This window comes from Zophobas morio, unplaced genomic scaffold, assembly GCF_036711695.1.
Source record: "Zophobas morio isolate AGI-343-1 ecotype UQ-CSIRO unplaced genomic scaffold, CSIRO_AGI_Zmor_V1 ptg000059l, whole genome shotgun sequence".
NCBI classification, from domain to species: Eukaryota; Metazoa; Arthropoda; class Insecta; order Coleoptera; family Tenebrionidae; genus Zophobas; species Zophobas morio.
In genome coordinates this window covers 79,724-94,877 of record NW_026972164.1, presented here as the reverse complement: position 1 = coordinate 94,877, position 15,154 = coordinate 79,724, and the positions used below count along the sequence as shown (strand labels likewise).

At 32.8% G+C, this 15,154-nt stretch overlaps 2 protein-coding genes across 2 annotated transcripts; both read right to left on the bottom strand.

The window, feature by feature from the left end:
* Nucleotides 1-11,698: 11,698 nt before the first annotated feature.
* Nucleotides 11,699-12,911, bottom strand: LOC135143482 (uncharacterized). The gene is made up of 7 exons (XM_064075354.1): nucleotides 12,844-12,911; nucleotides 12,503-12,791; nucleotides 12,416-12,451; nucleotides 12,258-12,358; nucleotides 12,092-12,199; nucleotides 11,915-12,037; nucleotides 11,699-11,859 (listed from the first exon to the last, which is right to left on the bottom strand). Exons 2-7 carry the CDS (start codon nucleotides 12,513-12,515, stop codon nucleotides 11,779-11,781), a joined length of 462 nt encoding a protein of 153 aa, XP_063931424.1. The 5' UTR covers nucleotides 12,516-12,791; nucleotides 12,844-12,911; the 3' UTR covers nucleotides 11,699-11,778.
* On the bottom strand, nucleotides 12,869-14,028 carry LOC135143457 (uncharacterized). Its single transcript, XM_064075318.1, has 8 exons — nucleotides 14,002-14,028; nucleotides 13,928-13,958; nucleotides 13,492-13,580; nucleotides 13,380-13,434; nucleotides 13,261-13,323; nucleotides 13,084-13,208; nucleotides 12,956-13,028; nucleotides 12,869-12,892 (listed from the first exon to the last, which is right to left on the bottom strand). The coding sequence occupies exons 1-8, from the start codon at nucleotides 14,026-14,028 to the stop codon at nucleotides 12,888-12,890; spliced, it is 468 nt and encodes a 155-aa protein (XP_063931388.1). The 3' UTR covers nucleotides 12,869-12,887.
* Nucleotides 14,029-15,154: the final 1,126 nt, after the last annotated feature.

The following is a 15,154-nucleotide window of genomic DNA, read 5'->3' as shown; positions in this document are numbered from 1 at the left end:
TTTATCTATCCTTAGCTTTTAAAAGGTTTAATTACGGGCGCTTACTATCTGCTAAGAACCTTACAATTTTAGGGTCGAACAGCTACTAACACTATTAAGTGTATAGTACACCTAATTTTTTACCCGCTATATTCTATTCTTTATCTTCGCATTGTTATAATAAAAATACTTTTTTAATAAAAGAACCAGCCTCTTCGTAAAGAAATCTGAGAGTCCCAAAACAAAAATTTTTGGTTAAATGTAATAAGAGGCCCGTTGTACTCTGGCTTATAAGCGTTTCTTAGGAAGCGACTTATAAATTTGTTTTCTCTCTACCTTTTCGCACACATTTTACGATTACAGTATATTCAGTAAAGGACATGTTAGAGTAAGAAGTTTAAGCTTTACTGGAATAAACGAAAAATGAATGTAAAATACTTTAAGTCATTGAAGGTAAATAAATTATTAAGGGCTCGTTAATTATCATAAAAGAGGACCACATGTTAAATTTAAAAATAAATTTGTTTTTTTAATAAATAGATAAAAGAACTTTTATTTGTGAAAGAAACCACTATATTCCATTTAAAAAAAGCTGCAAGAAATTTTTATACTAGAGTGGAGTTCGATCCCCATCTGATGTAAAGGCATAAAAAATTTTTTTTTCCTCAATAGATTAGAAAGCTTTTACTTGTATATAAATATTTATTATATTTTAAGAAACAGAACAGTCATATAATATATCTCACATAGATTAATTATAAAATTAGGCGTAATCACCACCAGGAAATCAATCTTGAAAGGCAATCTTTTAAGTGCTCGTGATTTTAACTGGATTAGTGCAGGGATAAACAGCAATGGATAAAAATTTCGACAAGTCGTAAATGAAAAGCAACTTAGTATAAATTGAGCGTACTTTAATTTTCTCTAACTTCCAATCGTCATGAGAGACATTTTAATAAAGTCATCATAGTACATAATTGTTAGACTATATATTCATCTTTAACTTAATACACCTCTTCCAAAGGAATTGCTAGATAAATTACAGGGAAGGGTTTAGCTGTCTTTCTAAGTTCTACTAAAATTTTTAAACTTTTGGGTTTAAGTTAACATAGCAGTTAAGGAACTTTAATACGATCTTCTGTAGCTTTATTCACCTAATGATTACCATAGATAGATTTCGTATTACCTAAGTACTGGAGCGACATTCAAAACTTTTATGCCTAAACTAAGTGACGCACCAGTATAAATAGTTATACAAGATTAAAGCTGACTTGAGTCGCTTGGCACAAACTTCTTGAATTTGTGATACTTTATTATTCGGTTTTGTTTATTATTTGTTAGCTAAGCTCAAATGTTAAGATGGCCAATGATGGCTATATTAACAAACAGCCTAAACAAGAGGACCTAATGCTATTTGTCCACGTGCTTTTTAAAGCTTAATCCTCAACTATTCACATGTCATAATGATCTGGATAAAATTTAAAGTGCTCCACTCTTTTTTGTGGACACTGGAAGACACATATGCCCAAAATGTATTATGCAAAGCATAATGATGTATGATAACTTTTAGTGGTAATAAAAATGATATTGTTGATTAGTCAGATATATTCTTTATTTACCTATATACAATTGGTCAGTATGGGGTAGTCGTTACTGTTAAATAAAGTTACTAAATATGTTCATATTTAGTAAAACTAGTTAACTTCGTAATTACTTAGTTGCCCTCTAAACTACTAAGCTATTTAATAACCACAGCTATAATGTCCTCTAAACGTTTAGTCTTTGTTCTAGCCCTCTAAACTAAAACTATGACCTTCATAATATCGCTTGCCCATTAGGCCCGCTTAAAAACAAAACACTAAAGACGCAGTAAAAACCGAAGAAAGAAGGAAAGAAAGAGAAGAAAGCAAAAAATAGATGAGTCACCATATGTTAAATTATTAAAATATATATATATATACCATACTTTATAGTAGCAATAGATTATAAAAGGTTCCTAGTAAACAATATATAGCAACCCTCAACAATTCAAATTGTTAACCGTGCTGTAAGGTGATTAAATTCTAAACAGGTACGTTACTTTTATAGGAAATAGTTGGTTTGGATTTAAAGGAAAAGCTAAGTTGGTACTCTAACCGCACGGTCTGTATGTTTGAAATTACTTTATATATTGTGACGTACTTGAATTTTCGGCAAGTTCATAATTTGTATCATTGACGCAAGGATTGGTTTCTTTATCCCAACACATTACTTTAGGTGTTGTTACACCTACCTTTTTTAATTTTTTTAATTTTTGCAACGATTTGTTTTCAAGTTCAAGAAGTTAAGAATAAGAGAGCCGAGGAATATCTACGCAATAATGTTTAGAATTAGATCTCCATACAGCACACTTAAGAATTATACCTGCGGGGAATGTTTTTAATGTTAATTAATAGCACAAAGTTTTTAATATTCACTAATTAAGAAAGAGGTACATGACGAATAAAAGATCTTCACACCAGGAGAGCAGTTGGTTAGTGCGAATTATAAGTACAACTAATACCCCTCCCTCCCTTGGGTCATTTTCAAATAGATAAAAAAACTTAAAATAAGCAGTTGCGGTGTCCACTAATGAATGCACAACAACAAGGATTTAAATATGTAACTATTAAAAAGTACATTAAGGAGTTGATTATAAATACCATTTACAGGATGGATGAACCTACTAGCTTTTTGGGCAAGGTCTTCAATTATGTAAGAAACAGGAGACTACATCAAGTAAGTACTTAGATTTACACATTCTCTCGTGAAATCAAGTAGTGCTTTTGGTGTTGATAGCTATTTATAATCAACTTAATTTGAAAAACTAGAAGTAAAGGAATAAAAACAATATAAATGTTAATTGCGTATTGATGATAACTATATTAATAAATAATAAGTACTTAATTTATTCGTAATTTTGCTTGCGTTTCTTTCTTGCTTAGTGATTGTTATGCCTCAGAAACTTTATTATCGTAGTTTGTCACTCTTCCCCAGTATTTTGAAACCTTGGTTCCTATGCATTCCTCTTCCCTGTCAACTCAACTTTTTAAATAAATTAATTTCTTATTTGTCCATAATTTTACTATAAAAATATATTTAAATAAGCCTTCCATTTCCTAGCGTAATTAGAGAACTTATAAATGACCAAATTTTCTTGCTCTGTATTAGCTTTGGTAAAGAATGTTCACTGATATGGCGAAGATTTCTTCCTGCTTTAATATATACTCTTTAAACCTTAATGTCGCTATAATCAGTTTTATTGGCACGACTAATTAAGCTTCAAAAATGAAACAAACTGGGTTAGGACCAATTGCTGCTTCCATTCTAATAATTTTTTGAAGAGCAATATCATTTCGTGCTTTCCTCTCCTAGTTTATGATAGACGGCTTAGTTAGACTCACTGTGACAACACACAATTTACTCGGGTATCTGTTAATATTGAGAAAACATGGAAAAAGTTAGGTTACTATTACAACCTAATAACGTAAGATCAGCACAATACTAGCACTGTAGCCAGGCCCCGATCCTGCTTGTATGTGAGTGGAGGTGTAAAAAAGAAAATGTTTAATACCATTTTCGAGCCAAAGTTATTATTCTAATACTATTGTTAATGATTTATAACTTAAATTTTTAGCTTAGTTCATATTTAGTTCTTGCGAGTCTATTCATTCATTTTAGATAAACATATATATGTTTGTGTAAAAAAAAAGTGTGCGCTTAAAGCGCATCGCTGAGTGGTTAAGAGCTAGCGTTTATCCAGGGTTCATTACATAAGTTTTTAAGTTCACAGAAGTAGTTCCGTAAAAAGAAAGTCTTAGAGAAGTTCCGGAGCCAGGTCTTCCTGCAACGGCGTCTACCTTCCTTCTCTTTTCTTTTTTAATGACTTTTGCGTATGTTCAGTAGGTCAAGAGTACATTTTTAAATACTGAAAGGTAGCAGAGACGTATTGAGAACGAAATTGTGCCATTTACTCTAGGGAGTTTTTATTGCGCCAAAGAAAATGTTACTCGAAAATTTTTAAAACATGGAATCGAGTTCAATTGTAGCAAATAAATAAGTATCAATTAACTATTTAATTAGTTCGTCTTAAAATAAATTAACCGACATTAAGATATTAATGTTATATTTTTAATTCTAACACGAAATATTAACCTTCTTAGATAAACTAGCCTTTTCGTACTAATTACTTGTCCTCTATCTTGCGAAACACCTACGAGAAGACTCTAGTGGTTAGAAGTTTATTAAAAAGGATTAAATTAAATATATTTATTAAAAGTTACCCTAAAGTATACTTTTAACCCGTCATTCCCTATCCTTTCCCATTTGATTATCTATTTTCGAGTAGTTGGTTATTTCCGAAAAGGAGATGCCATATAATCTTCGCAAGAACAGTAAAAAGGTAATTTACACTCTAAAAGTTGGAAATTAATTGTTATTTATTTGCTAAGTCCTGAATTTTTTATGGAGTTTTTTGACGTTCACTATTTACTAAGGCATGTATTTAAGTGTTATCAGCCAATGAATTTCGTGATTGTATCGAAAAATTTCACAAGTTTACCGCAAATTTGAAAAATAACCCAAATAAGTAGCTCATCAAAAACTTTTTTTACGAAATATTCTTTTCTTCGGTTGCTAACTAATGGATTCAGAAAGTTTTAGAGATTTAAATAAAGATCCTTTTTTAGTTCTTTTCAGTAATCCCGAGACAGCTGAAGTTGTTAATAAATACCTTCAGCATGAATACCGCTCAGAAAATTATGATTTCATCATTAGCGTTTTTAAGTATCAATCTATTGAAAACCAAAGTGATCGGAAAAAATTAGCTAAAAGCATGTATAACACATATATATGCCCAGGAAGCCCATCACGAATAAATGTTCCCTGTTCTTTATTTCAAAAAATTGAAATGAACTTATCAAATGCCCCTTTAACTTTATTCTTACAAGCCAAAACTCATGTTTTAAAAATAATGAAGGAAGACTTTTTTCCGAGATTTTCAAAAGACATTTCAGAGCCTATGCAAAACAGCTGGAAGCGCATATTAAATAAATATACAATTGATACATTAGCAATAAAGTTTTATGAAAACATGTTCGTTATAGGGCCAGAGGTAATTCCTTTATTTAAAAAAACTGATTTCTCTCACAGCCGAAATATGTTTATTATGGTTATTGATAAATGCATTGCTTCAATTGATAATTTGAAAGAAATCATATTGGAAGTCGACGTTTTGGCTATAAAGCATTGTAAATATGGCGTGTGTAAAAGTCATTTGAAATTCGCTGAAGAGGCTTTATTAAAAACTTTAGAAGAATTTGATCCTAACTGGGATAAAGAAGTAGAAGAAGCATGGACCGTGCTTTTTTCGCTAATTTCAGCGTTGCTGAAGCGTTGGCTTCCTGATAATGCTGTGGAATCTGAGGGAACTCAGTGCAGTTTACAATAGTATGTCTCAAGAAAACTGGCACGTTTAAGACTTTTATTAAAAAAAATTGTTTTTAAGAAATATTAGAGGTTTCACTGTAGTTTAAACCCAAAATAAAATTGATAAGGCTGTATCATGTGGAACATAACTTATTTAGTAAAAAAAATTTTTTTAAGGACTTTTAAAAAATTTAGATATGAATAATTCAAACAAAAACCGAAGTTGTTGGTTGTAAGAGCGAAGATTAAAACTACCTTGTTTTAATTAAATTAAAGATATTTGTAAAAAAAAAAACCCTATATAATTTTAATGATTTTTAATTAATGATACGTGACGGTTAAGGAGATTTTTTAAACAACATACTCAAACATAAATTTTTCTTGTAATTTTTATGAAGTATAAGATCTCAGATTAAAATTAATATATCTATTCTTTTTCTGTTGTCTTTCACAAATTTACTCTCTAATCGACTACCGACATAACCACACTTTTTTTTATTGAAAGAAGACTTACAAATTTTATTATAAATTATAACAAAAACTAATAATTCAACTTATGGGTAACTTCATTATTACAATTATTTACTGGTTATTTAAGTGTTTTAACAAATATCGCTTTGTGTTATTAGTAATTTAGTAACCCTTTAGATCACTAATTGAGTTTTTTTGTTTTTTTGATTGGTTTTGGTCTGAGTTTAATCAATTACTAAGCCCTGAAGACAAACGAATAACTACCTGGCATAGAAGCGGACTTAGGAGAAAGATCCCATAAATCTATTATCAAGAGTATATGTATGTATATATGGTTCGCTAGTCAAAAAATACATTTTTTAGATCAAATGGCATTAATTAGTTACCTTAATCAGTCTTCTAATCTAAAAATTGCATCATAGGATTTACTAGGGTTTTAAGCCTTCAAGATTGGTTACCGAGGCATCTTTAAGGTTTTAAGTTTTAACAATTTTTAAGCATTGACAGGCATCTTATAAATTTATATCATCTGGTGCTTCAAGTTATATAATCGATCCAACAAGTATTCTAAAGGCTTTTCTTAATACTAATTGATTATTTATGAGTAATACTACTGCTATTAATACTATATGGTGAAATTTTTAGAGACGAGCTTTAATGTGCAGCTAAAATAAAAAACGGTTAAAAGTATTTTTTTTGTTATTTATCTTTTTTTTTCTTTATAAGGCTAGCTTTTTATAGGGCAGTTCCGGTGCTTGTAAGGTATGAAAATATTACACCTACAATACCAAAATTTCTTTAGAATTGGTTTCATTACCCCACATCATCTAATCTTTGAGCTACGTCATAGTTCTTTTTTTCAGTACATTTAATTTGTTATTTTTGATAAGAAAAACATCTTGTATCTAAATTTTATTTATTAACTTTAACTCCAGTTTTCTTCTAACGTGCAGATTAACTTTTATATAACGAAAAACATCACAAAATTTTACATAATCCAGTGAACATGTAATAAAACCAAAATAAAGGGAAAGAAAAAATTTATTAGACAACCGAGGAGGGTTTATATTAGCTTAAAAACTTCGAATGCTCGAGCTCTCAATGAGGAGTGATCGCATATATATTACAATAGCACTCAGGGCGTCATTGTTTTTTTACATTAACAAAAAAAAAGGGCGATTAGTGTGCTTGGTAAGCCTGCCGTAAAGAACCACTGCATAGAGTTGGAAGACAATGTTTAAAGGGTTCAGCTGAAGGTCCTGGTGAAACCGGGCATCATTTCGCACAAATCACGACCGCCTTTGTCAGAAAACGCAGCAATTTGTTCTGTCGCATTTGAAGTGCCGATCTCTCGCTGTGGAGTCCTAGGTCCAAGCAGCAGACGTTTATGTCATTGTTGGCTGGATGTAAGGCCAATACAGTTGCCATTTGTTTCTCAGATAAAGGTTACTCTTACGCAAAGTGAAGGATAAAGCGCCTTGGTTGGTGCCTGGACTTTCCTACTACATAGTATACATGAGGCCGCCAGGAAAATTTGTTGACGGCCATGACTCACAAGTATTTTGCTTGAGAGCACCATGGAATCTTCGCGCCATTAAAGGTTAAGGGCACCAACAAAGGGATGCGTTCTTTGAAATTAATATAGCTTTCTTTGCTCTTCAGTTTATTTACAAACCTTCCAAACCCGGCATCAGACGGCAAGCGCGTTAAGATAGTGGTGTAGATGCTTGCATAACAAGGCGGGAGAGCTCGAAGAGGGATATACGGTCGTACCATCGACGTAGAGGAAGATTTGTGTGCGTGGGTCGGACGGCAAGAGAACGTCGCTCATTTAAATTGCAAATAAAAGGGGAAGAGAAGTGATCCCTGAGGAACCCTGCTGTCAGAGATCCCAGTGGCGACCGGATATCTCCTGTGTTCACGCAAAAGAAACCTTTCAGATATGAATTAAGCACTTTATAAAGGCTATGAGGGGCGGATACGAGCGCAGTTTGTGCAGCAGAACTTCATGCCAAATTTGATTAAATGCCTTCTCAACGTCAAAGAAGACAGTGCCTATTGCCTTCTTATGGCTAAAAGCGCGAGTGGTCAATTCGGTTACGTGGAAAAGCTGCTGGGCCGGTGCTTGCTAGATGCTGATTCCGTTTGTTTTTGGTAGCATCACAACGATCGCCGTCTTCTATCGAATTGGAAAGGCGCCAAGGTTCCAAGAAGCATCGAAGCTTAAAGATAGAGCATTTCTATTAGTGCCGCCATCGGGGTCAGACGCTTTTCGTTTAGTTAGCGCTTAGACAGTTGCTTACACCTCGTCAACATTAACTAGATTAAGTGGTTCCTAGTTAACGGGGAGGGGAAAGCTCAGCTGAGGAAAGGAATCATCATTAGCAGTATAGTGAGCAGTTGGCGCGTTTTGGATAACAAGAACATTGGCGAAAAGCGTAGCATTATCTCCATCACTCACGGCCACTATATTTCCTTCACGAAGGGGAGGTAGTGGTTCAAAGCCCCGATTTTTGATCCTTTTAACAAATTTCCAAAAGGAGGAGGGACCGCTGCTGCCTTATTCTGATATACGATGCAGTTTGCTCTCCTTTATATTATTAAATGGGTCATTGTTCAACTGTGAAGTCGATTAAGCGCAACTTTGTCTTCGACTCTCTGCGAGAACATGGCCACTCGAATAAGGCACCAACACTGGCAGATAACTGTCTTTAGTACTTCAGGCAGGCTATCGTTGCGGTATTGTGGGCCATGTTCAGGGCGGTTTCAAAAAAGTCGACAGCATCATCCAGCATGGCGGGCATAGACGTTAATGACGGACACGGCTGCAGCGTGGTTTCTACATCAGCATATTTGTCCCAGTCGATAAAAATATGGATACTGGTCTTTGGTGAGTCCTTCTCAGTCCCTAACTCGAGAATAACTGGGGGGTGATCAGAGGACTGCTCGTGGAGCGCTTCAGTTGCCGTAGAGAGCAGTATATCTTTAAGTATGGCAATATCCAGTACGCCCATTTTGCCTGTAGTCGCCAGGTGTTGGTTGCTGGGACCTAGCACGCACAGTCCGTGTTCATTAGCATAGGCCCCTAGGGGGTGACCAAACGAGTTATTGGCTCGATTGTTCCATGTAAGGTACTTGCAATTAAGATCTCCACACAAAACAGCAGAAGAGGCACTCCCTGGGCGGGCGTCCAAATCGGATGGCGGAAGGAGCTTCCAAGGGGATTTGTGGGTAGCGATCATAGACTCGGGCCCCTGATCGGCCATACATAGGGGGCTCCCACTGTCTCGACACTTTGTAGAGCTGGCATAGATATCGAACGATGTAGAATACTCCTTTTCATTAAGACAGCCACGCTCCCTCCGGAAGCATCAATTCTGTCTTGGCGATACGTAACAAAATAACACAAGTTAAATACGTCTTAAGAAAGAGGTGCGTCCCGTCCCGTTGATAGCCGCACACATCAATCCTTTCTCCTGAGCTCGTGCTTTTTACTCTGTACAGCATTTGCATTCCAAAATAGGAGTCGAATATAGCGGCGGGTCATTGGCTTAGAAACTGTTGTAAACAGATTTTCAGCCCTTTCACAGTTTCGAGAATGTTGGATAAATTTCGACGCGTTTTTTGTTTATTTTTTTTAATTTATTTATAGCATTAAATTATATAAAAAAAAATATCCAGATAGGTTGTAAATTATTGTTGATTGAATGATAATAGTATGGATTCTAGTTTAAATGTAGTGTACTGAATTTTCATTTAACTATTTAAAATCTTATTAAAATAAGTAGTTGAATTTTTCTGGGAACGCATTGCCCACTAGTACACTTACAGGAAGGTCTGATTTCTAAGTTTTTTTGTTCTTAAGGTATGAGTATCCAATGTATATTTGGGCACAGAAAAGAAAAATAATAGTACACTTCATTTACTAAATTTTAGGTCTTTAGACTAATACTCTACTGTACAGCTTTTGCCATTTAATTATTAGTCTCAACAATATGTCTGATATGTTGAAAACACTATTCTTCGATCCTTTTTATAATATTCTGTATTTTCTTTTAACTTAATTATTTTCTAGGAAGTTTTATCTAATAAGTTACATTCGTTATTGCGTTCATGCTGGAAGGAGAACGAATTTTTTAATGATATTAGTTATATAGAGCGAATAATAATAGAAATATTTAGTTAACAATATAGAACTTTGGGTTAGTTAATCATCTAAGTTACACTTCCACTGTTCAGGGAATAGGGCATCTCTTGGAGGCTCCAAGTGTACTGTACTCTAATTCTTAGCTAAAAAGCTTGCACAGTGGTTGTGCGCCGGTGCTATTATAATGATTTGCTCAGACTAAGGTGATTCGGGCGGAATATGTATGAATTATGCTAAAATAATATACTACTACACTCTAATTTTATTAATACACTGAGTTTAACCTTTCCTTCTGTGGTAGCATGTACTATGACCCGAATAACTAGGTTAGGAAGAACTTTCACTGACTCTTCTACGGGTTTTAGAAGGTAAAGAACTCGTTAAAATATAACGGAGCACCACAAATTACCCGTAGAGCATTTTAGTTTTAAAGTTGATGCTCGGTTTTAGGCAGGCCCGTGCCTATTAATGGGTATGAGTTACAAAATTATGTGTTAAGTGCATATTTTTACCTTAGTATAAATAACTAATTTCAACAATATATATATATTAATCCTTCAATTTAAAAAGACTGACGACGCTAACAATTAAAATTATATAGATACTTAATAACATTAATTTAAAAATTTCATAGTACAGTTAGCTGGTTCAAGTTAGAATAGAGGAACTTCAGAGGTCTTAAATGTCTCCTTAAATCACTAACGCGTGGTTAAAGGGCGCAATAGTAGGGGCACTAGTCTGTCCAAATGTCTATTTTATTGAGTAATAGTTTTCAAATCGTAAGAATATCTCTTTGACATCTACTTTTATCGCTAATGAAAAGAACTTAATACTTAAGCAGTTAATTTTTTTTCTGAGCGGAGAAGGGGAGTTAAAGTTTTGTAGTCTGCAGGGTAGAGCATTAAGGTTTGTAATATTAGCTTAAGAGTTTAATTTATTCCTTTTAACCCTTAAGCGAGCCAACTGGTCCGGTTAAGGCACTGACACTTTGCCTAGAAATAATAGTATAATAACATATTAATCATTAGATCCAGATTTATATTAATCGATTAAAATTGCGAAATATTAATCCGTATAGCTCTTGGGAGTCGTGTACCTACGTATGTATAATATATTATTAAATAATACTATATAAAAGAATGCCTACGGGCAGCGATTAGGTAGTCTCAGCATTTATGAGGTTTTACCCGCTTTTTGGCTCAACAATGATATTAAATTTCTTCATTATTACCTAAATTATCAGGCTAGAGGCCTAACCCTAGCTCCAAAGTAAGGCAATAGCGTTAAAGACGCTAAAGAACGTTTCCTATACACCTTTTAGAGAAGATCACATGCATTTGACGTCTGATAACTACCGGGGCACAGAAACCCGGTGAGCATTTGGAAGTTAGTACATTGTTAAATAAGTAAAAATGTGTAAAGTTGCGTCTTTTACTAGTGGCGAATAGTTCTGAACTACTCTTTTTTTGTGGCTACTCATTATAGTATAACATTTCTTTTAATTATCTCCTTTTTTTTTACCTCTATAAGTTACACCGATCCTCGGGCGCTAGTTATCTTTTACACTACCTGTATATCCAAGCTTATAGGGGTGTACTTACAAATACTATTAAAGTATGTACGCGCCTTTATTTTATATCGGTATCTTTTTGTTTTTTCTCCGACCCTTTTTACACAGAACACCCGCCTTACTAATGGAGCCCAATAATATAAAAGAAATTTTTAAAAAGACTGCGCTACTCGCTTTCTACAGCCGTCTTCTCACCAATCCTTTCTTTAAGCTGGTAGTTCTCAGCGGCTAGTTGCTCCAAATTGTTCTATGTTAAACATTATAGTATTGCAGGGCGCCACACAATAAGCATAGGGCGAAACCTGCAACTCTATATTTTTGACGAGCGCCTCTTCCAACATCCGCTGGAAGCCTTCCACGCAGGCCCTGGGCATTTTCCCATGAAGCGCTTCTCTAATATTTTCCACGTGGCTAGAGAGTGAGAACTACGAGGAAGACGGGAGCAGTTATTTAAGTCTAAAGTCTTTGAAAGGTCATACTCTTCTAGCGGGCTTATTTATTTTTGAAGAAAAGCAGGACTGGAGTATATCTTTTCTGTTTGCGCTTTCTTTAGCAATTTCGGCAGCATTATCTTCTATATAGGCCAACTGTATCGTAAAAAACGGCAGTCAAAAAATAATCGAAAGGTAATAATAAACTTTTCACTTTTTCTTCAAGTAAAAACAATTTGCACTGCAGCTCGCTCACACGGGCAATCAAACGAGCGTTGTCCTCTTGAAGTCGATTCGGCTGGTCGAGCGGGGGTTCTTTATAAAGTCAATATTATTCTTGAGAAAAGTTACCACAAATATTTATGCGCTCACCTGTTATTAAGGAAGCGGCTCCTTTCGCGTGCTTATCTTAACAAAAAATTAAAACTATATTTATACTTAATATAAAAACTTTCATACTTTTCAACTGCATTATTTCTCCGCGACTTTTTCTCAACTCCCTTTTTAACTCGTGCGTCTGTTGAATAACAGAAAAAATATAGTGAGGACTTCATTATAGAAGCCAATCATCAAAGTAAAAAGTAATAAATTCCTTCGACTTCCACTTTTTTTCTGATAGTTTTTGCGCTTCCTGCAATCTTCTTATTTTTTCTTCAAAATCTTTATTAAGTCGACTTTCGTCTTCATATAAAGATTGAAAATATTGTTGTTCTGCTTTGAGTTTCCCTTCAGACTCGTATAATTCTCTCTTTTTAAACTTTTAAGTTGTTATTATAGTAATAACAATAAGCAATACCAACTTGCAGTGTTTCCGCTGCTTCCGAACGCTCTTTAGCCTCAGCAGTCATACTATTTATAATATTATCCTGTTATATGTGCATTATTTATATATAATAATAGTATTTAGCATACTTTTTATAAAAAAAACCTTAGCAAATACGGCTTCTTTGAGCTCCTCAATTTCGCATTCTTTCTCTTCCAAGCTCTAAATAATACGTGTTATAAAAAGTCATCAGTTCTTTTTTTCCCGAAGGCTTTACTTTCATAAACTTTTTTTCTTTTTCTTCTATAAGTCGCTCGAGTTGTAAATGCAGTTCTTCGCTTTTTTCCATAAAAGCGGTATTCAGCAGCTGCTTATGTTCATTTTGCTGTTCGTCGTATACTTCTGTCATAATATTTTCATAATAGAAAGCAAAACAATAAAAGGAGGCGTATACTGGCATCTTCACTTTTTATAAACTCCTCCGTCTGAATAGCAACACTTTTGAATTCGAGATTCTCTACAAATTATAATAAATTTTATTTATATGTAATCCATATAATAACTTATTATTACTATTTACAACGATATTTAAAAGTTCGAATTCGAGCTTCTGTTGCGCCTCGAGTATCTTTTTAGTAAACAGAGCAATTGGCCACTACTCTAGTAAAAAAATTTTTTTTAGTACATCTTTTTTTTGTTTGGAAGATTTTGGAATTGGCTCTTGGGCGCAAGGAAATTCAGCTACTATTATGCAGTTTTCCTCTTGTGGAATTCCTGGAAAGTAAAAGGATTCTGATAAACTGCTATATTACATAATAAAAAGAAAGACAAAAAAATTTTGGATTTTTCTTGTTAATTTTAGAAAAGAAATGAATTTTTGCTCTTTTAGTAAAATTATTAATAAACAAGCTACATAAAAATGTAGTCCGAAAGAGAAGTTTACTACGAAATTAAAAATTAAGAGTGATCTTCCTTGCCGGTGTTCTAAATTTTATAAAGCACTTATTTATTATATAATAGATTTATTATATTAATTTTTAAAAAACTACTTAATGATCTAGAAAATTTGAAACAAAAAGAATTTTAGAAAATTATAACAGTGAAAATTTAACTTTTCTCACTGCGTTTATAGCAATTCACACTACTCGATTTCTTTTAAACGTTATAAAATAAAAGCTAAATGCAAAAATAGTACCAAAATATAATTAAAATCACAAATCATTTAGTACATTACAAAACTATCGAAAAAAATTATATAGACCGCTTTAATAAAATGTAAATAAAACCAAAATTTTTAATAAACTATTATAGTTAGTAATAAATTAATTAAAAACCATTATGCTTTTGTATTTCTTCCTCGATGATAGTAGATTTATGCTTTAAATTCTCTCTATAAATTTTGGAAACTTGTAAAAAAAAAGTTCTGTATAAATTTTACTTCTACTAATTGAGAAATAATTATAAGGAAATCTAAATTTTTAAATGCTTTATAAATTGATCCAAAAAGTTATAACTAAAAAACTAATAGTTGTCAAAGTAAATACTTTACTATTTAAAATTAAATACAGTAGTTTTAAATCGTTTATTTATAAATTCGTTTAACTAGATCTTTATAATCAAACCGTAATTCCCTTAAATACATTTTGCTCTAAATGTAATTATTAGAAAAAAAATATTTTTGAAACTTATTTTTTAATGTAAAGATAAAGCAGTTGAAGATAGATTTAGTTAACTGTTTTATAGAATTTAAATTTTCACTCAAATCTGTAGAATTTTGTAAGGCTTCCTTTTTAAACTCCTGGAAATTTTCATCTAATAATAGTTTTAATAGATTAATTAATTTTATTTATATAAAAATTCTCTTATAGTTGGTTAAAATGGAAAGTTTAAAGTTACATCTAAATTTAGTAAAAAAGCTAAATATGCGAAAAGTTATTTAATAAATTTTACTTTAAAAACATAGAAGAATTTATTGTAGTTAAAAAATTAGATAATTAAATTTTAAACTATAATAATTACTTTTCCAGTTAACCTCCTCAAGTACTTGTTCTTCTATAGAACTAAACATAATCTTCTGAAGTACTGTCTTGTTTACTACGCCAGTATGTTTTTCAAGTTCTACCTTTATTATTAAATAATTATAAGCTAAAATTGGATGTTCAGTGGAAGAATATATTCTCTTTTCGGACTTCTTTCTCGGTAACTGATATATTCATAAAGGAATCTTCGACTGCATCTATGCTTAAGTCCTATTTATAACGACAGCTTTTAATATTGCGTTATATAGAATATTTTCAGGTTTCTTGTACACCTTTCCACTTGATTCTTTCTTATAAAACTCCAAATCT

Excerpts from the sequence above, each read along its gene's own strand:
- LOC135143482 (XM_064075354.1), bottom strand. Across the intron at positions 12,359-12,415 it reads AGCCGCTTCCTTAATAACAG|AACCCCCGCTCGACCAGCCG; the intron begins GTGAGCGCATAA and ends GACTTTATAAAG. Across the intron at positions 12,200-12,257 it reads TGTTTTTACTTGAAGAAAAA|TTGGCCTATATAGAAGATAA; the intron begins GTGAAAAGTTTA and ends TTTACGATACAG.
- LOC135143457 (XM_064075318.1), bottom strand. The coding sequence starts at position 14,028 with ATGATTTGTGATTTTAATTATATTTTG. Across the intron at positions 13,209-13,260 it reads TATAAAAAGTGAAGATGCCA|AAGTATACGACGAACAGCAA; the intron begins GTATACGCCTCC and ends ATATTATGACAG. Across the intron at positions 13,029-13,083 it reads AAGAAAAAAAGTTTATGAAA|AGCTTGGAAGAGAAAGAATG; the intron begins GTAAAGCCTTCG and ends CGTATTATTTAG.